General features: G+C 35.1%; 1 protein-coding gene across 1 annotated transcript; it reads right to left on the reverse strand.

Moving 5' to 3' along the window:
• Window positions 1-49: 49 nt before the first annotated feature.
• Window positions 50-25,176, reverse strand: LOC142353475 (RING-type E3 ubiquitin-protein ligase PPIL2-like). Its single transcript, XM_075405728.1, has 9 exons — window positions 24,874-25,176; window positions 24,590-24,808; window positions 22,425-22,592; window positions 20,950-21,243; window positions 20,366-20,542; window positions 17,264-17,434; window positions 11,261-11,437; window positions 7,153-7,329; window positions 50-532 (listed from the first exon to the last, which is right to left on the reverse strand). Exons 1-9 carry the CDS (start codon window positions 25,141-25,143, stop codon window positions 281-283), a joined length of 1,905 nt encoding a protein of 634 aa, XP_075261843.1. The 5' UTR covers window positions 25,144-25,176; the 3' UTR covers window positions 50-280.
• Between the last annotated feature and the right edge of the window lie 535 nt (window positions 25,177-25,711).

The raw sequence follows: 25,711 nt of genomic DNA on the forward strand, positions 1-25,711 counted from the left end.
CAAAAATTTAAATCAACAGAACAGTCGCATCAAATAGGTTCTGATAGAGTAAGTTCTAACTAGTCAATTTAAAACCAAAAAACAATTATGCAGACAGAATCAACAAACATTAGTTTCTCTTTCACAGAATCACGTTCGAAATATTACTCGGTCTGGAGAAAATTTCCGGAGAGCTCCGCTACACAGCCAACCGTAAAACCGAACTTTCAAAAGCCTTCATACAGCGGTTAACATGCCACGACTTTTCTAAACTGCTTCGACACAATTTTTCTTCATTTTCTCACCAATCTGAAAAACCTCTTCCAAACGACGAAGATGCAGTGCTCCCCAATTTTTGTTTCTTTGCAGCTAGCTTTAATTGAGTTTCTTCGCTTAAAAGCGAAGATGACTTCGAAGTGATGGTCGTAGCGGTTGTTCGTTTATTAAGACTGCTAGATGCATTTGTGTTCGAATTTTGCACTGAATTATGATCTCGCTTCAATTTCGACAAATTGAGGTATTGTCCGACACCACTAGTTTTGTACTTGATGAGCTGAAATAAAAAAACAAAAGTGACCATTATTGATACAGTCAAATTTTGTAACTACTTTCTAGAGAACGGTTTGATAATTACAAAACCATCATTCTGTGTCTTTTTATTACTAAATTTTAGTTACACAATTGTTATTTTTAGAATTAATTTTTTGTTTTCCAAAGCCAGCTAAGTTGGATTAGATCCGTGAAAAATCAAATATAGCTGGAAGATTGCCAGAAAATAGCCGCAATAGCTTCGTAGATCAGCAGTCTAAAAAAAACAGTAAAAAAAGACAGATCAAAAAAATTCGTCATTTCAGTGAAGGCTGATATGTTATAATTTGATTAAAAATCTGTATACGTTTTTGCTGCCTCTATTAGCTGCTCTCAAATAACCTTCATTTAGTGAGACAAACGCCCATCTGACCTTATCTCTTTGAAATAAAGAAAATGTAAGTCAATTTCAAAGTGAAGGCCTATTTTGAGTGAGGCATGTTAAGTGTGACCAAAAATTTAATCACGCGAATGAAAAAAAACTCGCTCCACTAAGAGCGAAAAATGACGTCACACACGCACTTCTGTTGCAATTGCATGAACGAATGAACAAAAAGCAGATTTGAAGTGGTTGTGGCGTCATATGATCGTAACAAAAATCTTGACGATGAAATAAACAACATAGCAGGACAAGACCTAACGTACAATTCAAAGAATTTTCAATGACCAAAGAAAAAACTAGACCTAGAACGGACTATGAAAGAATTGGGAAAACCATTTCTAAGAAAATCAGATAAAAAAGTTAAAAAAAAGAAAATCAATGCCAAAATGCCGCATGTCAACAAAAAAAACCATTAGCGAGAAAGAGAAATTTGGTTCAAACAAAAAAAAAACTAGGCTTAGAATGAACTATGAATGGATTGGGAATACCCCTTAGAAAAAAATCCAATCCAAAAAATCGAAAAAAACCAGTAAAAATCAAAGGGAAATTGCCGCAAGTGAACAAAAAACAGCTACCGAGAAAGCGAATTTTTGTTCAAAAACAGTTTTTCTCACTCTACTTCAAAACGAGAGCGAAAAAATTCACTCCGCAAAACCACTCGCTTTTTCGCTCCATTTCCTGGTTCGGCGTGACCAAAATCACTACTCCAATTGGACTTCAAAAATCAAGAAAACGTGTGAACAGATCTTAAAAAGAAAAGACAGCGCCCCAACACAATTCAAATTCTTTGAAAGGTAAAAACCAAGAGAAGGACAATAATAGCCCCGGCTATCGCTGTGCGTCTATTAATAAACGTAAACCAATAACCATCGACGAATTGCTCCTGAACTGCCGAACAATTGACATGTTCACTATGTTTTTCTGTCTTCTCAGCAGGTGAGGTGAAATGTACTTAGATACAAGCAGAGCACCACCAAAGGTGCTCCGCACATATTACCCTCCGGGTTTTACATGATTCTCCTATTCTATTTTTGAGGAAAAACTCAAATGCGACAGACAAAAAAACTGCACCATAGGACTATAATTGCTACAAAATTCGCATTGATAAACATTGATAACTTGATGAACTACGACATAATGACCGGGTTTTATCGGTTTATCCCGTTTCTTTAAATTTTTCTCTCTTTGACTGTATTCACTACATTGCGTAAGTCAATGAGTGAAAGAAGTTAAAATCCATTCAATTGAAACAGAGTGAAGAAGTCAGAAGTCAGGCGTGATTTATGTAAAAAGAAAAACGTGATCAAAACGTAAAGCGAATTTAAAACATAGCCGGAAGAATTCAAAAAACGACTCGGAGTCATATCCTCTGACAGAACTGGCTAGTCAAAAATCCAATATCTCACTGCAGAAGGCATCAATGCAGAGAAAACAACAGTCCTAAGTCAAAGAATAAAAAGAAAAAACAACAGAGAAAATTAGCATGAAAAAAATACAAATATTCAATTCATTCTCCAATGTATTACAAGTACACATAAAACGAAAACAATTGTTTTATGCAATGAAAAAAAAAAGTTATTCAAACAAAAAACATCAGCCCAGCCGTAATGAGTTTACAAACTTCTCTAGTTTTTGCAGAACAGGAGAACAAATGAGAAAATTGTGTAAAATTGCTCAATTTTTGTCAAATAATTTGTAGCAACAGAAACCAGAATCCTTTATAAAAAATAGAACCTACAGGCATGAGGCTTCATTTAAATTACCAATAAATTCAATAAACCATATAATGGGCCAAAAATCAAAAAAGACAGAAAACCTGCAAAATAATTGAAAATTCATCAATTAATCAACAAAAAGACAGAAGAAACAATTTATTGAAAGGAAAAAATTGTTTGAAATTAATTGAAAAAAGACCCCAACAACATTAACGAAGTTATTACCAGTCAAAAAGTTGAAACTGCATTTCAAGCAAATCCTCAGTACCGCACTGTAAAATGATATCAATTACAAATAATAGAATCTGAAAAAGGCTAAAATCCTAATTTTAACAACTAATAAAAACAGCTGATTATAGGTCTCACGAAAATGATAGACGCTAGAATGCGGAGAATAAGGACAGAAACAAACTGTTGCGGCTGCTCAAGAATCTCAGCGGAACCGATATATCACAGCCTGGTTTTCGAGTTTTACGCCGGCCTGGTTCTTCACGGAATCCGATTGTCTAATGATCTCGCAGTAATTAGTCGCTCTGACGTATTAAAGGACTAACTTTAATTTTTGTTGATTGAAGTTAAGAAAATCCTAAGGGATAATCTATGTTCAATCTCGTGCTGAAGTTTGTAAGGCCTCAGCCTGTAGCTAGTATTGTAAGCTCAACAGACTTAAAACTCGCAAGATCTTAAGATCTAGCAAAACTTAGCAAAAAACTAAAGTTGTCAAAGAATCAAATTTTAGTCAATCTGAGACCCAACTGCTCTGTATAACAGTGTCTAAGGGTTCTAAATACAATTCGGTTTCACTAATCAAACAATTGGGTTAAGGTAAACAATCAGGTATTTGTCATTTATAACATCATCACTACTGGTTTCTGATTGGTTAATCAAGAAAATGATTTAGGTCATTGTTTACATAGTAAATGTCAAATTACTGCAATATTTACTTTTGTTGACATAAGCACGGATGGTTATTATGTGGCTGTAAACGCCTTGAATGTACGGTATTTGACCTTTGATGGTCACCTAAAAAATCAAAATAAACAATTAAAAAAATTTAACAAAAAATAATAAAATATCAAAATATGCCAATTTTGCACCATATGAGTGCTAATAGCCACACTTGTGGGTCTGATGCAATAACGTTCATTGGGTCCATGAGTTGCGTAGAGGTAACCCCAACCGTGTGCCATAACCTCGGGTTGCTCAGGTTGTCCCTTCAAAAAATGGGGGGGTGTACAGATTTTCGGTCCCAACTTGAAAAAATTTTCAGTTTTGACCATTTTTGAGTTTTGACAAAATCTAAGTTTTTTTCAGTTTCAAACTTCATTTCTTGCTATATGATGCCTTTTGTAGCCGATTTGAAGAGGCGTTAACATCGTCGGCCCTGTTTTCGACCTCGGAAACACCGTAGAATACTGGCGCTAACTTCAGGACTGGCCGGTTTAGCTCTCGATGTGCCATTTTCACTCTCGCTGATCGCACTACACTGTCGTTACCAGTGAAGATCTCAATGATCCGTCCTAATTTGTACTCACAGCGCTTCAAAGGGTCATCTACTAGCCATACTGACTCGCCTTCTTTCAGATCGCGAACATTTTCTTTTGACCACTTCGATCTCTGGTTCCATTGTGGAAGATATTCGCGAGTTCATCTTTTCCAGATCATGTCGGCATATGCTTGAGCCCTTTTTTGAATGATTCTCTCAGGTCATTGTAGAGCTCACTGGAAGGCATGAATGGTGCACTTGCGTTCTCTCGTCCTAGCAAGAGATGATTAGCTGTGAGTGCTGTCAAATCTTCAGGGCCGTCACTTACTGCTGTCAAGGGTCTTGCGTTGAGTCTTTGTTCCACAAGACAAATTGTTGTGCTGAGTACCTCGCCGGCGAGGCTTCGGTTGTCCAAGATTGCAATCATGACCTTTTTGCGACTTTGAACCAGTCTTTCCCAGATTCCACCAAAGTGAGGAGCTCCGGGAGGATTGAATTTCCAAACAATCTCTTTCTGTGCTAAGTCACTTTCAATCTTAGCTTTGTCCCACTCGTTCATGAATGCTTTCAGCTCATTGGCTGCTCAAACGAAGTTTGTTCCGTTGTCACTGATGAAGGTGTTCGGGTAGCCACGTCTTGCAATGAATCTTGTCACTGCAGCTAGACATGACTCGGTGTCCAATGACTGTGCAACTTCGATGTGCACTGCTTTCGTTGTCAAGCAAGTGAAGAGGCAGCACCATCTCTTCAAGGTACATCGTAGGAACTTCACTTCAAAGGGTCCGAAATAATCGACTCCGGTATGGGTGAATGGGAACACGTGTTCATCAAGTCGTTCTCGGGGTAGGTCGGACATCGGTGGGTGGATTGTGTTGGCGTTTCTGTGTCTGCATTTGGTACATCTCGACTTGCTTTTCCTTAATGCATTTCTTAATCCGATGATCCAGTATTCTTGTTGTAGCATGTTTGTCACGTATTCTGTGCCCTCATGTAGGTTGTCTCGATGTGCTTTCTCCAACAGAAGTTGTACAACTGGATGTTTCGCGGATAACAATATTGGATGTTTTGCATTGTAGTCAAGGTATGAATGCTTCAGTCGGCCTTTCACTCTAATTGTTCCATCTTCCTCTATGAAGGGTGACAGTTTGGCAATGTTTAATGTTTGAGATTTTTTTGCTGTTTGCTATCGACTTTGAAACATTCGGGTAGCTTTCGTTTTGAACAAATCGAAACAGTATTTGTGCTGCTTGATGAATTTCGTCTGCTTTGCGGGCACCCCTCTTCTTCGTCTTGAACCTCATGTAGTAGGCAATAAGTTTCTAATTCCGTTGAAGGTACTGTATCGTCTCACGTTAAATAGTTGATCTAGTTTAGTTTCTGTTGCTACAGTACTCGTAACTTGCTCGGGTTCGAGTTCGTTCACTTGGCACCACTGCTCAGTTTTGACCATTTTTGAGTTTTGACCATTTTTCAGTTTTGACCATTTTCAGTTTCACCATTTTTGAGTTCTGACCATTTTTCAGTTTTGACATTTTTGAGTTTTGACCATTTTTGAGTTTTGACCTTTTTTGAGTTTCGACAAAATCTAAGTTTTTTCAGTTTCAAACATTATTTCTTGCCATCTGATGGCTTTTGTAGCTGATTTGGAGAGGCGCCAACACAAACAAACACAAAAAAAACAATACTAAAAACCTGATTTTTGAAAATTCAAAATCAAATTCAAAAACGAATTAGAAAACAATTACGTTTCCTTAATTAGCATAAAACATTATATCCATCCTTCTGTATACATTAAAATGTAGAAACATAGTTCAAAGATTGCAAACAATAATATTTTCCAAAAAATTGACAAATTTTACAAATTTGCACTTTTGAAAAATTTTTTGCAGTATTTCAAATACTGAACGCCACAAAATCATTCAATTATTAGTAAAAGAAAATTAGGATCCCTGACAGTGTACAAAGGAACTTTTTCTAGTAATTAAATCCAAAAAACAATTTAAAAACAAAAATTAGACAAAAAAACTGCCAAAATCGTGAAAGCATGTGTATAATTCTATAAGACAAAAATACCTCACGTTATAAAGAGGCATTCCACGCATGAAATTTCAAATATAAATCGCCATATGCCCTGATTTTGGAGAAAATCCTCTTTAAGATCCGAAAATGAAGAAATTAATTGAAAAAAAGCCAAAAATGAATAAAAATTGCGCTCATTTAGAAATTAAAACGCGTTATTAGACTCAAAAACACTGTTATCAATTTCAGAAGTTCACATATTAATACAGTTTCTGTCAAAAATCATTTCTGCACAAAAAGCTAAATTATAAGCAAAAAACTGGGCCAATTGGACGAGAAAATGGCTAAAAATGGTTATCTATATGCGGCATTCTGTCAAACACTTTTCAAAGGCAAAAATCATTCACTGACCGACGCGCATGATCAAATTTCCCTCGCTCAGAAAAAATTAGTTCATACGGCAATTTTACTCTTTCGCCTTTAGGTCAAAACGCCGTCTGAACGAAGAGTACTTCCGGTAAAAAAAATCTTAAGAAAACCAATACTCCTTTTCGAGTCGTGAAAAGGAGCTCGCTTAAATAACAGCCGTTCAGAGGCTGACGGTGGGGCCATTAAAATTTCGCCAGTCAAACAAACAGGTCGTACAAAAAAGAGCGTAAAACTAACAGAAATAAAAAACTTAACAGATTTTATTTGAGAGCAATTAAAAATCAAGAGCACACAATTAAACGTTCTTATTTATCAATGGTTCAAAAAATGGCAAATCATGTGCGCAAATTCAATTTGTTTCTTATTAAAGCTTTCTTTGTGGGAGGGCAAAAGAATTGGAAGGAACATCAGTCATCAATGCACACAGTAGGGTGATTTAGATTGATTGAAAAACAGGAGCGCAATAGTCGGCAACAGAAGTTCATATAGTCCATTTATCCCCACAAAAAAAAACATGCGCGTCGTGGATTGCGGCAACAAAATTAAGTTTGAACCTGCTGTTCCTTCCTCTTTTCCTTGTCCTCCTTTTCCTTCCTTTCAGTTTCAGCTTCCTTGTCTTTGTTCCTCATCTCCTCCACGTATTTTTCTGCCTCTTCAAAAGGGTTCACAAACACTACAGTGTCTACTATTCGCACATCTTCCTCAGGTCGATCACTCTTGTCTGTTTTCACCTGAAAAGTGCACAAAATTAAAATGTCCGACCGTCAATCAAAAGCTTTTGAATTATAAACATAGCCGGTAGATTGCAGGAATAGCTGCGAAAGAATAGACCTACGTGCCATATAATAGAGATAGAAACAGATACAGATCTAAATTGAAAAAAAAAATCGACGCCGCTCAACAAACTAGGTAAAAAAAAACATTCAGCGATGAATTAATAAAGCTTGTTAATATTCATTCCGCAGAAGCCTCTTATTAAGGACCTTCACAGCAGATATGAGTTCCTTTGACCTTAAACAAACTCAAATTAAACTTAAGTTTTAAAGTGCAAAAGTCATTTTATTGAGTGAGGTAAGTCACGTATGATCAAAATCTAATCACGCAAATAACCTAAAAACTTTTGCCAAAGCGAGTGAGAAATGACGTCACGCGTGCAAATGCCGTTAGTGAGAGGAAGAAGTCATTCCGAAAATTTGACATTTTCAGCTTTGCTGTGTGAACAAATGTAAAACGAAAAAAGAGCGTCAGACGACGAAACAAAAAACATAGCCGGAAGAATTCCGGAAGCAACTCGAAGCGTAAAAATTTCACCAACAAAACCGTAATTGCAGCGGAAGCCACTACCTTTTGTATTAAACCATTAATTCACTACCTCTCCAGGTATGCTCTAAAATTGGTGAAACTTAAACCACTGTCACCAAGAGAAACAAAATGCAGCAAAATTTTATATTATTTAAAAAGTATGGTAACGTTAAAAAAACGAAATTAGGGTGGTCAAAAAAGTGATAGTCTGAAAAAGCTGACAAGTTTATCAATTGCCCTCAAATAATTTATGATTCTAATCTGAAAAACATCGCGAAAGCAAACGGCAGATAATAATCTTAGAAACTAAGTTAAATCTTTTCAAAAAAGAAAGCTCAAATTTAAGAATCAGAAAACACCTATAATTACACTTTTAATCACTGCGATTAAGACACATATATACTTTTTCTTTTTGTACATAAGCTAGACAACATGATTTCATACTAATTCAAAAATTAAATTGATCATAAAAAAGACATAGGCAGCAGAAGAATATTCAAAGGCAGAAAATAGTTTAAATTAATAGCAAGGCCGCAGTAAATAGTCATAATAGGAAATTTTGGAAAAAGCTCGCTATCAAACTCTCAGTACTGCCTAATGTTGAATGAAATCAATTGCAAACCAAAGAAATGACGAAAATCTAAGAAAAAGCTGAAATCATTCATTTTAAACAACTGAAAAAATCAATATACCGAAAAGAAATGTAGGCGCCAGGACATAAGATATAATGATACTAACTAGAATGTTAAGAATATGGGCACAATGTAAGGAACACCGTAACAAAAAGACATTCTTGATTTTTGAAAGCTAAAAATTAATTTAAAAAATTCAAGAAAAACGAATACATTTCATTGTTCAGCATTCAAGACATAGAAAAGATAACTAATCATCTGATACAAATATCTATCCTCCTGAAGAGAACAAAGAAAAATAGGATAAAGCAGAATTCATAAATACGAAACATTGAAACATTTTGCAAAAATATGGTCAAAAAACTTTTAAGACTGCATTTATGAAAAAGTTTTAACTGTTTTCAAAAACTTAACGCCACAAAATGATTTAAATTTTATTGAAACGGAATTTAAGTCCCTAGTGTTGCACAAAAAGACTATTTCTAGCAATTACAACCAAAATGCAAACAAAAAACTGACGAAAATCGGAAACAAACTACCAAAATCGGATTAGCATAAAACAAAATTACATCGAGGGAGAAAGAGGCGTTGAGTATATGAATTATCAAAGAGATGTTGCCATATTAACTGATTTTTGAAAGAAAAAGACGGTTAAAAGATCCAAAAATGAAGAAATTAATAGAAAAAAAGCCAAAAAACTGAAAAATCAAGGTGCCAATTCTTAACTTGAAACGCATTTTCAGGCTCTGCAAAGCACTGAGGCATCAATTTCCAAGTTCGACATTTCAATATAGTATCGAATAAACTTTATTCCTACAAGAAAACAAATTAAAAGCAAAAAAATGGGCCACTTAGACGAAAAACGGCTAAAAACGGTTATCTATATGTGCCATTCAGTCAAAAACTACTTTTCAAAGTCAAAAAGTCATTCACTGAACGCAGCGCATGATCAAAAAACTTCTCTCGCTTAGCGAGAATCTGTTCACCAAGACAGCTTTTCTCACACGCTTTTAGGTCAAATACCGCGTGAATAAATCTACTTCCTGTAAAAAAAAGACCGAGAGAAAACGAATACTCCTCTTCGAGTCGTAAAAAAAACCAAGGACACCGCAATATAGCTCTGCTCAGCTTACAGCTTCGCAGCTATAAAAAAAACATACCGACAGATTGCTGGAAAATAGCCGCCTTTGTTTCCAATAAGCATGATTGGGATTGAAAGAATAGAAGATATTGAGTTTTGACCATTTTTCAGTTTTGGCCATTTTCAGTTTCACCATTTTTGAGTTTTGACCTTTTTTGAGTTTCGACAAAATCTAAGTTTTTTCAGTTTCAAACATTATTTCTTGCCATCTGATGGCTTTTGTAGCTGATTTGGAGAGGCGCCAACACAAACAAACACAAAAAAAACAATACTAAAAACCTGATTTTTGAAAATTCAAAATCAAATTCAAAAACGAATTAGAAAACAATTACGTTTCCTTAATTAGCATAAAACATTATATCCATCCTTCTGTATACATTAAAATGTAGAAACATAGTTCAAAGATTGCAAACAATAATATTTTGCAAAAAATTGACAAATTTTACAAATTTGCACTTTTGAAAAATTTTTTGCAGTATTTCAAATACTGAACGCCACAAAATCATTCAATTATTAGTAAAAGAAAATTAGGATCCCTGACAGTGTACAAAGGAACTTTTTCTAGTAATTAAATCCAAAAAACAATTTAAAAACAAAAATTAGACAAAAAAACTGCCAAAATCGTGAAAGCATGTGTATAATTCTATAAGACAAAAATACCTCACGTTATAAAGAGGCATTCCATGCATGAAATTTCAAATATAAATCGCCATATGCCCTGATTTTGGAGAAAATCCTCTTTAAGATCCCAAAATGAAGAAATTAACTGAAAAAAGCCAAAAATGAATAAAAATTGCGCTCATTTAGAAATTAAAACGCGTTATTAGACTCAAAAACACTGTTATCAATTTCAGAAGTTCACATATTAATACAGTTTCTGTCAAAAATCATTTCTGCACAAAAAGCTAAATTATAAGCAAAAAACTGGGCCAATTGGACGAGAAAATGGCTAAAAATGGTTATCTATATGCAGCATTCTGTCAAACACTTTTCAAAGGCAAAAATCATTCACTGACCGAAGCGCATGATCAAATTTCCCTCGCTCAGAAAAAATTAGTTCATACGGCAATTTTACTCTTTCGCCTTTAGGTCAAAACGCCGTCTGAACGAAGAGTACTTCCGGTAAAAAAAATCTTAAGAAAACCAATACTCCTTTTCGAGTCGTGAAAAGGAGCTCGCTTAAATAACAGCCGTTCAGAGGCTGACGGTGGGGCCATTAAAATTTCGCCAGTCAAACAAACAGGTCGTACAAAAAAGAGCGTAAAACTAACAGAAATAAAAAACTTAACAGATTTTATTTGAGAGCAATTAAAAATCAAGAGCACACAATTAAACGTTCTTATTCATCAATGGTTCAAAAAATGGCAAATCATGTGCGCAAATTCAATTTGATTCTTATTAAAGCTTTCTTTGTGGGAGGGCAAAAGAATTGGAAGGAACATCAGTCATCAATGCACACAGTAGGGTGATTTAGATTGATTGAAAAACAGGAGCGCAATAGTCGGCAACAGAAGTTCATATAGTCCATTTATCCCCACAAAAAAAACATGCGCGTCGTGGATTGCGGCAACAAAATTAAGTTTGAACCTGCTGTTCCTTCCTCTTTTCCTTGTCCTCCTTTTCCTTCCTTTCAGTTTCAGCTTCCTTGTCTTTGTTCCTCATCTCCTCCACGTATTTTTCTGCCTCTTCAAAAGGGTTCACAAACACTACAGTGTCTACTATTCGCACATCTTCCTCAGGTCGATCACTCTTGTCTGTTTTCACCTGAAAAGTGCACAAAATTAAAATGTCCGACCGTCAATCAAAAGCTTTTGAATTATAAACATAGCCGGTAGATTGCAGGAATAGCTGCGAAAGAATAGACCTACGTGCCATATAATAGAGATAGAAACAGATACAGATCTAAATTGAAAAAAAAAATCGACGCCGCTCAACAAACTAGGTAAAAAAAACATTCAGCGATGAATTAATAAAGCTTGTTAATATTCATTCCGCAGAAGCCTCTTATTAAGGACCTTCACAGCAGATATGAGTTCCTTTGACCTTAAACAAACTCAAATTAAACTTAAGTTTTAAAGTGCAAAAGTCATTTTATTGAGTGAGGTAAGTCACGTATGATCAAAATCTAATCACGCAAATAACCTAAAAACTTTTGCCAAAGCGAGTGAGAAATGACGTCACGCGTGCAAATGCCGTTAGTGAGAGGAAGAAGTCATTCCGAAAATTTGACATTTTCAGCTTTGCTGTGTGAACAAATGTAAAACGAAAAAAGAGCGTCAGACGACGAAACAAAAAACATAGCCGGAAGAATTCCGGAAGCAACTCGAAGCGTAAAAATTTCACCAACAAAACCGTAATTGCAGCGGAAGCCACTACCTTTTGTATTAAACCATTAATTCACTACCTCTCCAGGTATGCTCTAAAATTGGTGAAACTTAAACCACTGTCACCAAGAGAAACAAAATGCAGCAAAATTTTATATTATTTAAAAAGTATGGTAACGTTAAAAAAACGAAATTAAGGTGGTCAAAAAAGTGATAGTCTGAAAAAGCTGACAAGTTTATCAATTGCCCTCAAATAATTTATGATTCTAATCTGAAAAACATCGCGAAAGCAAACGGCAGATAATAATCTTAGAACCTAAGTTAAATCTTTTCAAAAAAGAAAGCTCAAATTTAAGAATCAGAAAACACCTATAATTACACTTTTAATCACTGCGATTAAGACACATCCATACTTTTTCTTTTTGTACATAAGCTAGACAACATGATTTCATACTAATTCAAAAATTAAATTGATCATAAAAATATTCAAAGGCAGAAAATAGTTTAAATTAATAGCAAGGCCGCAGTAAATAGTCATAATAGGAAATTTTGGAAAAAGCTCGCTATCAAACTCTCAGTACTGCCTAATGTTGAATGAAATCAATTGCAAACCAAAGAAATGACGAAAATCTAAGAAAAAGCTGAAATCATTCATTTTAAACAACTGAAAAAATCAATATACCGAAAAGAAATGTAGGTGCCAGGACATAAGATATAATGATACTAACTAGAATGTTAAGAATATGGGCACAATGTAAGGAACACCGTAACAAAAAGACATTCTTGATTTTTGAAAGCTAAAAATTAATTTAAAAAATTCAAGAAAAACGAATACATTTCATTGTTCAGCATTCAAGACATAGAAAAGATAACTAATCATCTGATACAAATATCTATCCTCCTGAAGAGAACAAAGAAAAATAGGATAAAGCAGAATTCATAAATATGAAACATTGAAACATTTTGCAAAAATATGGTCAAAAAACTTTTAAGACTGCATTTATAAAAAAGTTTTAACTGTTTTTCAAAAACTTAACGCCACAAAATGATTTAAATTTTATTGAAACGGAATTTAAGTCCCTAGTGTTGCACAAAAAGACTATTTCTAGCAATTAAAACCAAAATGCAAACAAAAAACTGACGAAAATCGGAAACAAACTACCAAAATCGGATTAGCATAAAACAAAATTACATCGAGGGAGAAAGAGGCGTTGAGTATATGAATTATCAAAGAGATGTTGCCATATTAACTGATTTTTGAAAGAAAAAGACGGTTAAAAGATCCAAAAATGAAGAAATTAATAGAAAAAAAAGCCAAAAAACTGAAAAATCAAGGTGCCAATTCTTAACTTGAAACGCATTTTCAGGCTCTGCAAAGCACTGAGGCATCAATTTCCAAGTTCGACATTTCAATATAGTATCGAATAAACTTTATTCCTACAAGAAAACAAATTAAAAGCAAAAAAATGGGCCACTTAGACGAAAAACGGCTAAAAACGGTTATCTATATGTGCCATTCAGTCAAAAACTACTTTTCAAAGTCAAAAAGTCATTCACTGAACGCAGCGCATGATCAAAAAACTTCTCTCGCTTAGCGAGAATCTGTTCACCAAGACAGCTTTTCTCACACGCTTTTAGGTCAAATGCCGCGTGAATAAATCTACTTCCTGTAAAAAAAAGACCGAGAGAAAACGAATACTCCTCTTCGAGTCGTAAAAAAACCAAGGACACCGCAATATAGCTCTGCTCAGCTTACAGCTTCGCAGCTATAAAAAAAACATACCGACAGATTGCTGGAAAATAGCCGCCGTTGATTCCAATAAGCATGATTGGGATTGAAAGAATAGAAGATATTGAAAAAAGAAATTTTTGTACAAAATTATTTTTTAAGTCCGATTTATTTTGATGGCATTTCGTAGTTCAACATAACGTACGTCTGTTTCTTAGAGAGAGGCTACAGGTGCTACTATCAATACCAATAAACATTAGAGATGGTAACTAAGACTTATAGGAACGACGTTCAAATAGCGGGCATCTAAAATTGGGTTTTGTGGGTTTATCCCGTTTCTACTTCTGACTTCAATTTTTTATACTGACTCTGTTCATTTTGAATTGCTTTGCTGAGCAACTGATGTTCAAAATCACTTTTAACAGAATGTGAGAAGAGAGAAACTAGCCTGGAGAAGTCAAAAAGATATCAAGCAAAATGTTGAAAAAGCGGCAAAATGAGGTAAAGCGAAACATTTTTTTTATTCGACGAAGTAAAAAAACATAGCAGGACAAGTCCTGACGTACAATTCAAAGAATTTTCATTGACTAAACAGAAAACTAGACAAAGAACGAGCTATGGATGGATTGGGAAAACCATTTAGAAAAAAAAACCGATCCAAAAAACCGAAAAAACTGTAAAAATCGAAGTGAAATTGCCGCATGTGAACGAACAAAAAACCACTAGCGAGAAAGCAAATTTTTGTTCAAACACCGTTTTCTCAATCCATTTTAAATTTAGAGCGAAAAAATTTCACGCCGCAAAACCACACGCTTTTTCGCTTCACTTCCTGTTTCGGCGAGACCATAATCACTACTCCAATTTGACTTCAAAAATCATCAAAATGTGTGAACAGATCTTTTAAAAAAAGAAAGACAGCACCCCAATACAATTCAAATTCTTTGAATTGTAATAAACATAGCTGGCAGATTGCCAGAAAATAGCCGCAATAGATTCGTAGATCGGCAGTCTAAAAAAACAGTAAAAAAGACAGACTAAAAAAATTCGTCTTTTCATTGAAGGCTGATCTGTTATATTTGGATCAAAAATCTGTATAAGTAATTGCTGCCTCTTTTAGCTGATCTCTAATAACCTTCATTTAGAGTGACGCACACCCATTTGACCTTATCTCTTTGAATTAAAGTAAATAAAAGTCAATTTCAAAGTGAGGAAGTCATTTTTGAGAGTGAGGTAAGTCAAGTGTGCCAAAAATTTAATCACGCGCATGAACAAAAAAACTCGCTCCACTAAGAGCGAAAAATGACGTCACACATGCAATTCAGTTGAAATTGCATGAACGAATGAACAAAAAGTGGCTGTGACGTCATATGGTCGTAAAAAAAATCATGACGACGAAATAAAAAAACATAGCAGGACAAGTCCTGAAAAACAATTCAAAGAATTGAATGAAAAACTTACAAAAACTCTACCTGACCAGCAGATCACGTGAACAATGCCAGCGAAAACAGAAACAAAATCATCTCCAAAAAACTGAGAAAATAAAACAATCAAAAAAACTGAACAAAAATATACTCACTGCAAAAACTCTAGAAGCTTTTACCCCTAAGGCAAAAATTGATCTCTTTAATTATACCTATTTCAAAAATATGTTCAAAAACAATTTTTGTTTCTGAAATCGGTCCAGTATTATATCTGCAATAACTGAAAGAAATTCATTGGCCCTTGAAGATCGATTAACTCGAAAATGACCGAAAAATTCAAAAAAGAAATCAATTGCAAATTTTAATGAAATGTTACGGAATATCGTGATATTAAAATCTTCAGAATCGTTTCTCTGTATCCAGGGCTATTAGACGCCATCCCGTAAGCAAATTCCAAGCCTTCAAAAATTCATGGGCTCAAAGACCGATAGGCAATAATTTTTAGAAAAAATTTCAAATTTCAAAATAGAAATTCTTTCAAACAAAATGTAGAAAACCATTCACTTGCCCCCTAACAACTATTTAATAACATACTATCGAACATTGGATGAGGTTAGCTGGCTACTGAGGGGAGAAAAACTGACTAAAAGACAAATGTTTTGGAAAAACTTAAAAAAATTGCAGATTTTATCAAGAAATTTCTAACATTCGAAAGGTCAAATTGTTGAAAACAATTCCATTGAAACTAACAACCATGCAGTAACTTTCATCAGACCGTGGAATAGGTTTTTTGGTACTTGAGAATGGACAAATATTAAAAACTGAAAAAAAACTTCAGAAAACCTTGAAAAAAATTGCAAATTTTATCAAAAATGTGCTAAAATTTGAGACATTAAAATGTTGAAAACCATTCCGTTGTTGCTAGAAACTATGCAGTGCCCTAATATCAAACCTTAAAGGAGATTCCTTGACCCCTGAAGCTGGAAAAACTCAAAAAATGACAAAAATTTTCAAAAAAACTTGAAAAAAATTGCAAAAATTAGTATCATTTTGCGTGTTTGTGTTTGTAGTACCGAAACATATAGCTCATAAAATAGTCAAAAAAAGAACTTTGTCTCGAAAAAGGCCTTCGTCAACTTTTAAAAACTTCCACCTAAGACTAATCAAACCAAAAACTAAAAAAATCACAAAAAAAACATGAAAAATTGCAGCATTTTGAGCCCAAAAACTCCTAGAAACGACCTTTTAACCTTCAATAAAGGCCATCCCAGCAGCTGTACCACTCTAAGCACTTGAATGACTACTAAAGCCCTCTTTGGGCCTCTAATGAAACTTAATGCCCGCTGGGCTTTACCTGTTTATCCCGTTTTGAAAGATCAAAGTCATTGAAAAATGTGTGAACACATCTTAAAAAAAAAACACAGCGCCCCAATAGAATTCAAATTCTTTGAATTGTAAAAAAAACCAAGAGAAGGCCAATAATAGCCCCAGCTATCGCTGTGCGTCTATTAAAAAAGACAGCGCCCCAATACAATTCAAATTCTTTGAATTGTAAAAAAAATAGGAGCGCTATAATAGCCGGCTGAGAAGATTAGGGCGGCTATTAAAAAAAATGGGAGCGCTATAATAGCTGGCTGAGAAGATGAGGGCGGCTATTAATAACCCAATAATGGCGCCAATTGCTCTCAAACGCCGACGATCGTTTCGCTTTGGCAAAAGTCAGCTTGGGTTTGGAGGAGGCTAGCAGGAGGGGGGTGCATTAACAGGAGGGCAATAGGAGGTGGTCCAAACCGCCAAAACCTACCCTTCACACTGATTTTATGTATTGTCAGTATCTTCGATGAATTGTACAGTAAGAGGACTAGCAGAACTCTAAGAGAGCTGCTCAGCTACTTAATGCCCTCCGGACTTTACTTGCTTATTCCGTTTTTGGGGACGAAAAGTTAAAAGCTTCAGAACAAAAATTTCGTTTGAGAGCTATTAATAACAGATAAATTTCATATCTGAAACTACAACGTACTCATTGGTACTGAGAAGCTGCCACTTGAATTTAATGGGTACAGGCCAACCACTAGAATCCTGTTTTGACTATTTTAATGATCAAGCTCAATATTACCTGTTCTATTTTGCTGAGCGTTTCCATTCCCCCGACCAGTTTCCCAAAAACAGCATGCTTCCCGTCCAAATTTTGACAGGGTCTGAAAGTGATGAAGAACTGGGACTTGTTTGTATCTGGTCCAGAATTGGCCATGCTAAGCATTCCTCTACCAGAGTGTGTCAAGTTAGGCTGAAATAAACAACGCGACAGTCATTTGCGAGATCAGTTAAGCAACAAGAATTGTTAATATGACCATAACTAAGAATACTGCTGACACAGCTGTCAGTATTCTTAATAAGAGTACATGAATACCGACACAACTTAATTCAATCAATTGACAGAAAAATGCTTATATCACTTGAAAAGCAACTAAATTGGACCACCTATGCATGCTAATCTAGAGATAGCATGGACTCAAATAGAGAACATAGCCTGCAGATTGCCGTAGAATAGCCGCCGTTGACGCGCTAGACGCACATCGGGATTGAAACAGAAAAAGAAATAAAGATTGAAATTGACAAACCTTTTTCCTAAATGTCAAAAATTGTTCTAATTCAGTGCGCAGTTTCAGTTAGATTCTAAACCTATACTTACTTCAGCTTCTAAACTGAAGGGTATTAAGCTTAATACTAATATCAGCTAGCAATTGCTCTAATGAACTTCGATAACCTAATGCACTATGACCGGGCTTTATCCCGTTTCTTTTGATTTGGCTCTTTTGACATTGACCGTAATCACTACATTGCTTAATTCAATGCGGGAATGAATTCAAGTTGAATCCATTCAATCCATTCAGTTGAAACAGTGAGTGAGGTAAGTCAGAAGTCAAACGTGAAAATCGTGACTTATATAAAACGAAAAACGTAAAGGTAAAGCGAATAAAAAAACAGCAGGACAAGTCCTGACGTACAATTAAAAGAATTTTCATACTAAACAAAAAACTAGGCCAAGAACGGACTATGAGTGAATTGGGAAAAACCATTTCCAAAAAAAAATTAGATAAAAAATTAAAAATCTGAAAATTAATGTCAAAATGCCGCAAGTGAACAACCCCTAGCGAGAAAGAGAAAATTTGTTAAAACAAAAAACTAGGCTTAGAATGAACTATGAATGGATTGGGAAACTGACTCGGGTTCATTCCTCTAGACTCCCCAAATTTGCCCACTTGATACATCAATGAGAATATTAGAAACTTATGATATATTTTACTATTACTATGAATTATATATTACTATTACTATTAGAACGTTCAATTATAAAAATAGCATCAAAGGATTCGAATTCACTTCCTAAAGAACTAAAGGGTCTGGAAAAAAAAACGTTCCCGAAATAACTGCAAAATTTTAATTATAAACTTTGTGAAAAAAACAATACACTTTATGGGTCTGCTAGCTGGAAATCTATCAGATTTATTTTTTAAGAAAACAGTAAGCCATGATTTAGGATAAACTCAATATGATTTGGTCGAGCTAAGAATAAATTAATTTAATTTCACTTAACACTTAACTAATTATCTAAACTCCAGGCAGTTTTGTAACAACTGTTCAACTCTCTTATTACGAATGCTACGGTTAAAAGTGTTTTTTTAAGATGGAGAAAATCCAGCATATATCAAACAAGAAGACTTGCATGATTCTGTGCGCGGAACGGAATGTTCCCACATTCGAATTCAAAAGCATACAATGCATCACACCACCATATCGTAAATATAGCCAAAAATCCTGCTTTAGCATTAAATTTTCTTAAACACGACTATCAAAATACCTTTAACATAACAACTTTGCCTCACTACATAACACTCAAAATGTGTGAATCGATATTTTAGAAAGACGTTGCTAAAATCAGATCTAAACTGTATTTAATTTGTTAAAAAAACTGTTAAAAATTGTAAAAAAAAGATTGCTATAAAACTGAAAAAAGCTCAAAACTTCTTTATATGTGTTTTTTCAAAAACTCACGATTGTGAGAAAAAGTAATGCACAAATATCATTTTCTGTTTCAATTGCTGTCAAGATCACTTCTCACAATTTAGATCTTAAAATAACTTTTCTAAGTTCTATACAGTTTTGATATGTATTACTTTAATATTTTTCGTTAGATTACTCAAAAATACATGACTTAATAATCAACCATGACAACTCTCAAATTATTATGGCCTGCTTGTTTCCTAATTTACAAACCAAACTGAAAAACGGGTAAAAACATAACCGACTAACGGCAGCAGGGTTGCTCTCCAACGACTAGTGGGAGCTCAATCTGTTGTAACCTGCTTCAGTCGGGGTGGGGGGAGTAACTAAATTCACTATGTGAGGCTTCAAAAGACGCCTCTAGAGATTATTATATACCCGTATCACCGCAAACAAATTAAAGTAAACAAATTACATCAATTTGTGCGCAATTGTCATCTAACTTTAAGTGAACTGCCGCCACTTTAGTTTAGCTGCTGACGCTGGTGAATGAGAGAAATTTAGTCCGACCAAACATAACCGGCCAACGTCAGGTGAATCGCTCTTGAACGACCGGCGAGCGATTGGCTGCAGAAGTAGCCAGCCGCGGCTTAGAGAAGCTAGCATGGGGGGGGGGGGGGTAAGCGATGGGGGAGTAGGGTTGGACGAGAGGATGTCCAAATCTCCGGTGCGGTGGATGAATATGGACGGAGGAGTGTTGGTGGTTGGAGGGGGGGTGACTGAGGGTTCTAACTTTTAAGATTAAGAACCACCCTTCGCACCATGAAATTGTGTCTTCAAAACAGTTTTGGAGATTCACATTCATAGAGACTAGTAAGGCTCAAGAGAACTTAATGCCATCAGGGCGTTACCTGTTTATCCCAATTGTGAGGACGAAAAGTCCAAAGGGTCAGCCAAAAATTCGGTCAAGCGAAAAATTGCACAAAAAAGACCACAGGACCAATATAATTGCTACAAAATTCATTTGAGAGCAATTACTAACAGCATTGTCGCGAAAAGGAAAATTCTGGAAACATTGGGGGTTTTTCAGAGTTAACGTTGTTTCTTAGTTGTTCATCCCAAGAAATCTTGACGGCAAAAATGCTATCATGAGTTTATTAAAGATTTCGCTCACTTTGGTTTAACGGCACTTAGATTTTAAAATGTCACCTGCCTTGAATTCGTCTGGGAATGGTTCTCCTCCAGGGAAGCTAGACTTGCCTCCGGTGCCAGTGCCAGTAGGATCACCACCTTGGAGCACAAAGTGCTTAATGAGTCTGTGGAATACTGTGTTTCTGTAGTAGCCATTGGACAAATGTGTCATGAAGTTGTCACACGTCTTGGGCACGTCCTATCAAGACAATTGGATCTTCCCAGCAAATCACTACAGCTAATGCCCAAAATACAAAGCAATAGGCAGAAATATCTATATTTTTATACTCTGACAGTAACGTCAAGATTAAATCTTAGTTATATTCTCTCATTAAGATATAGTTAGTTATTAAGATATATTTCCTCGATTAAGGTAGAAGTATTGTCAACCAATCTAGATTAAGCGCTGATTTTAATACAAAAGTCAAACGTATTCTCTGTGACAATAACGTTGCCCAAATTTATGTTTAGTTGAAACACTTTCCGCCGCCTTTAGAAAAAAACTGCTTTTAAAATAACAGATTCTATAACGACTCTTTTTGCCATCAAAACTTAGAAAGATTCCTTTAAAAATCTGTTAAGTTGTCGATGATACAATATACAAACCTGACAAAATAGCTCCAAATTGAGATCGCCAAAGTTGGTCACCAATCGTGCATAGCCTTTCTTTTTCACGTACTTGTACTTAACCGTGTAGTCATCCAATACCTCTGCCTCCTGCTGAGTGTTCACATCAACAGCTGTCGAAGTCAAAGAAGCTGCAACTTTGCCTTTGGAAAAATGAGCGGAATTTATTTTGTCAACTACTTTAGTCTTCTCAGCGGATTTGCTGCCAGCATCAGAGGAACTGGAGCCCGATGCGACTTCGTTCAGCACTTTTTGTTTAAACTCCTCGTGTTTCTAAAACAGACACATAATATCGAACATCTTTATTTAGTATCAAACTGCAGTAAGTATTAGTGCATATGTAAAAACTACGATTGGAAAACTCGAAAATTCTGATCTCAACAAAAACATTTGGGTTGTTGAACAAACATTTGCGAAAAAAAACTCGTCGCCCAGTTTTTTTCCCCCAAACGATTATGCAATTATTTGTTCAGAGTTTTTCTAGATATCATCTTTCACAGCCGCATTTCATATATGCACTAAAGCTTTGTACAGTTTTCAAAGTTGTGAAGCAGAAGAAAAGCGGCGGAAGAAAAATACTTAGTTTGAAAAACTCGCCAAAGTCAAGAACATCTAGTGATGCAGCGATGAAGACAAGAAGATTCAAATGGCTCACATTCTCAGATTTTGTAGATTTTTTTTACTAATTCATGTCTTACTCTATTTAACCGAATTGAATGGAAGCGACCTCAATTTATGAACATGGAACTGACGTACTTGGTTAGAGAGAACACATGCAGAAGCATTAAAACATCAGCATATCAGCTGAAGAATTGTGTAAAATTGCACTTGCGGACATATGTATACAACACAGCTATTAGGATCAGTAAAACCATATTGTTTTCAACAGTTTGCTCGTGCATTCAATACGAGGAACCACGAGGGAAGAAGTGAGAACGTATAACCAAGTGAGGAGGGTTTAAAACAGCCCCTCACACTTTGATTTTATGCGGCGGCTGCGATGATCTTTACACAAAAGCCTAAAAAGGCTCTAAGATCTGAACAGCAATTTAAAGCACTTCGGACTTCACCACTTTTTGAGGACGAAACGACAAAAGGTGAAGCAAACTATCAGACGAAATTTCGGTTGTACGAAAAATCACAGAAACACACAGCAGGACTAATATAATTGGTACAAACTTTGTTTGAGAGCAGTTAAAAATATTGCACTTCAACTTACATTATGCAATACGCGATGTAAAATTCAATTTAAGTATTTGATATTTACAAACAGTCCGAAAGTTAACAGTCCGAAATTCTCTAAAAGTCACAAAATTCAGTTATAAGATGGTCTATGTGAAATATCATTTTCATGTATTCTTCCCGAGATGCGCAACAGAAGTATATCGTATGTTTATTCTGATAACTGAAACCATTCTACAGTAAAGTTGAGTGAAATTTAACCAATGCTGTACCTGAGAGTAGGACTTCTCAAGCTCGGCTATAACAAGATTTGCAGTTGAGTTTACAGCCGACTTGTTCAAATTCTTCACAATGTCTGCGTTCAATTCGCCGTCTAAGTCACTTGACTTCTTCACGAAATAAAAGTTGTTGATATTGTGTCTCTCTACATCATTGGGATCCTAAACATGGAAATGATGAATTATCGACAAAACTCAATGCATGAACTATTAAAGCATTTGCAGAAAAAGGTTATGAAAAAGTTCAAACATAATCTAGAACTTTTGGTTGGTCAACATTTGATTGGAAGAGAAACTCTCACTCTGCACGTGGTTACAAAGATAAGTAAAACCAAGTTCGAAAACAATTGGATCCATTGATGTCATTGTAGATGTAATTTTCAAGCATTCTTTGGGGTTTGTACATTCAAATCGAGTTTTGCAATTTTTTAATGTCGTCAAGTTTCCAAACGCAGAAAAAAATCAATTAAATATGCAAATTGTGCTTTTAATGCCGTGAGAGTGAAAGAAAAGACTTTCACTTATAAAGTCTGACTGGTTATTTTTGTTACATATACTAAACTTGTTGGGAGAGCATAAAATCTTTTCTGTCTTCGCAGAAGTTGATGCGAAGGCCCTTTGTCTCTTTCAATGTGCCCTTTCGCCGCAATAAAAATTTAAAACTTAGATAAATTAGGAATTTATAAGAAATTGTAATGTGCTGAAAATTGTGGATAATTGCTCGTATTTTATTAATTTCAAATTATTCTGTTTGTGGTTGCTATTGACATTATCCATTAATTGGATCTGCTTCTTTTATTAATTTGATTCACATGTACAATATTAATCCAATTTCAAATGGCATGATTGATCACCATTCGGCAAATTTTTGAGCAGTTTGACTTTGTAAAAATTTGGTTTCGAAAACTTAAAAATTGTCAAGAAGTAACTATTAAGGTGAATCTATTATCTTATCAATTTGTGGGATTGTTTCATTAAAACTATAGCGATTAGAAACATGTTTTAAAACAACTTTTAAAAATTTATTATTATAGAATTTAAGATTAAAATCTTTCTAAAGACTAACATTTTTCGGAAAATAATTTTTTGCTGTTCTTATATGCAGATACGGAGAGTGCTTCGACGGAGCTTTTGGAATTTTCTACAAAAAATTTGACCTGGATCAGAATTGTACATAGTTAGACAAACAGTAGATAACATGGCACAAAATCTAGTTGTGAGAACCCGAGAACTATTGAAACCCGTGAGAGCAATGCGGTGTTTGCCTCCTTTCAAGTGTGTGTGATGTAATATACAAGAAATTCACAATTTTACAACTAAAATTACAATAAATTCTAAGTAAAAGAAATTTCAAAGAAACAACGTATTTGATAGCGTACCTCGCATGATTTAGCATGTTCGCTTTGGAACAATTTCATTTTTTTCTGTTAGTTTTGGAAGCTTTCTTTTTTTACTGTCTGACTTTAACAAGAAGAAATGTCACTTCAAAACACTTTTTCGCAGACTACTCATCTCGTTTCATTTTTCATTGAAAAAAATAAGTTCCTGGGTAGCAATATTTTATCAAAAAATCTAGTGACTATATTGGACAGTAAATTTTTTAGTATTACTTTATTTCCATTCTACTAAAATACATATACATAGGTAAACACGGATACAGTTATATATCTATAAAAATATTTTGCGGATGTATGGTTGTTTTGTGCTGTAATTCTTCGTGTTATACAGTAATCCTACAAGCCCTTTTTGTAACGCAACGCCCGTTTTCCCTTTCAATGTGGCCTTTAGCTACAATAAAAATTTCAGAACTTGGGGATTTTAAGAAATTGTGATGTTATATAAATTGTTGATAATTGCTTAAATGTTATTAATATCAAATTATTATTTTTTTGTTGACTACTGACATTATCCACTGATTGGATCTGCTTGTTTTAATAATTTGATTTACATTTACAATATTATTCCAATTTATAATGGTATGATCGATCATTATTCCGCCAATTTTCAATTCAAAGAATTTGAATTGCAAAAAAAATCCAAGAGAAGGCCAATAATGGCCCCAGCTATCACTGTGGGGCTATTAATAATTAATTCCAAATTCTCTCAAAAACAATGAATAAAGCTCAGAAATTGAAAAAAAAATGATCAATTTGACAAACCTGAACTGTAAGGATATCCGATTTCTTAAATGCTGTGCCATCTATAAGATCTTTCATATTTTTCTGCTTTAAATTGAGCTCTGCGACTGCCTCCATGCTGTAGACGTTTCCAGAAGAGGCAACAGCCACAATGAACGACGAATTTGTAAACACTTTATACGTTATTGGGCAATGAAACTGTTCTTTTTTGTTCTTAGAAAACTTCAGAGGAATGAGGTCCTGAAAAACAATAAGAGACAGTCAAGCAACGAAAACCAAACAATTTGCAGAGAAGCTTAACTAACATCAATGCTGAGCTTTTCACCTGTCACGGGATTAACGCCATTCTTTTTGAGAAATGGCAATATTGCGGATATTTCAAACACATGACCAGTTCGTGTAATATAAGGCGTTGTAAAAGGTTGCATTGATAGCGCGCAATGATCGAAAGGTAATCTTCGAAAGCCTGTGCCCTTCTCAGCTTGGATTTTTTCTGCATTTCTGCCACCAAAATACCAAGCATACTCATTAGCACTAACGTACGTCTTGTCTCCCTGATGTTGCTTCTTACCCATTTTTCCTGAAAACTCGCAACAAATAGCTTTTGAAAACACCCTAAATCTTCAAATCTACTTTAATACAGTGTAGCGGCCGTTTCGGTTAAATTTTGCGCCCTCAAAGCACAAACATAACCAACTAAAGTCAGGTGAATTGCTCTCAAATGCCTGGCGAGCGGTTGGTTTCGGTAATAGCCAGTTCGGGGTGAGTCAAAAGGTAAATGGTAGTAATCCGTATACATATACAGACCTGACGTAATAAGTATATAATTGTTGTTCTGGATTTTCAGCTCGCAGCTGAGGGGATTTTGTCCCTATCGGCTTCATTAAAACAATGTCTTGTTTCTGCATGTGTTGAAACCTCAAATGTTGGCATCAGAAAAAGCTTCATTGACAAATTTCCACAAGATTTAAGAATTCGGTTTCTCAGTCCTGCAGATCGACGAACATCAGTGTTCAGCGAGTCGATTTACTATTCTGCATGCTCTAAACAAAAATTCATTCGGCCCTCTCTCATTGCGTGTTCGGCGGTTGGAAAACTTCATGTTGCGAGTCAGAGACAGATTCAATATGACCTCGAACAAGT

The sequence above is a fragment of the Convolutriloba macropyga genome, chromosome 14 (assembly GCF_964194025.1).
Source record: "Convolutriloba macropyga chromosome 14, txConMacr16.3, whole genome shotgun sequence".
In the NCBI taxonomy this organism is placed as follows: domain Eukaryota; kingdom Metazoa; phylum Xenacoelomorpha; order Acoela; family Convolutidae; genus Convolutriloba; species Convolutriloba macropyga.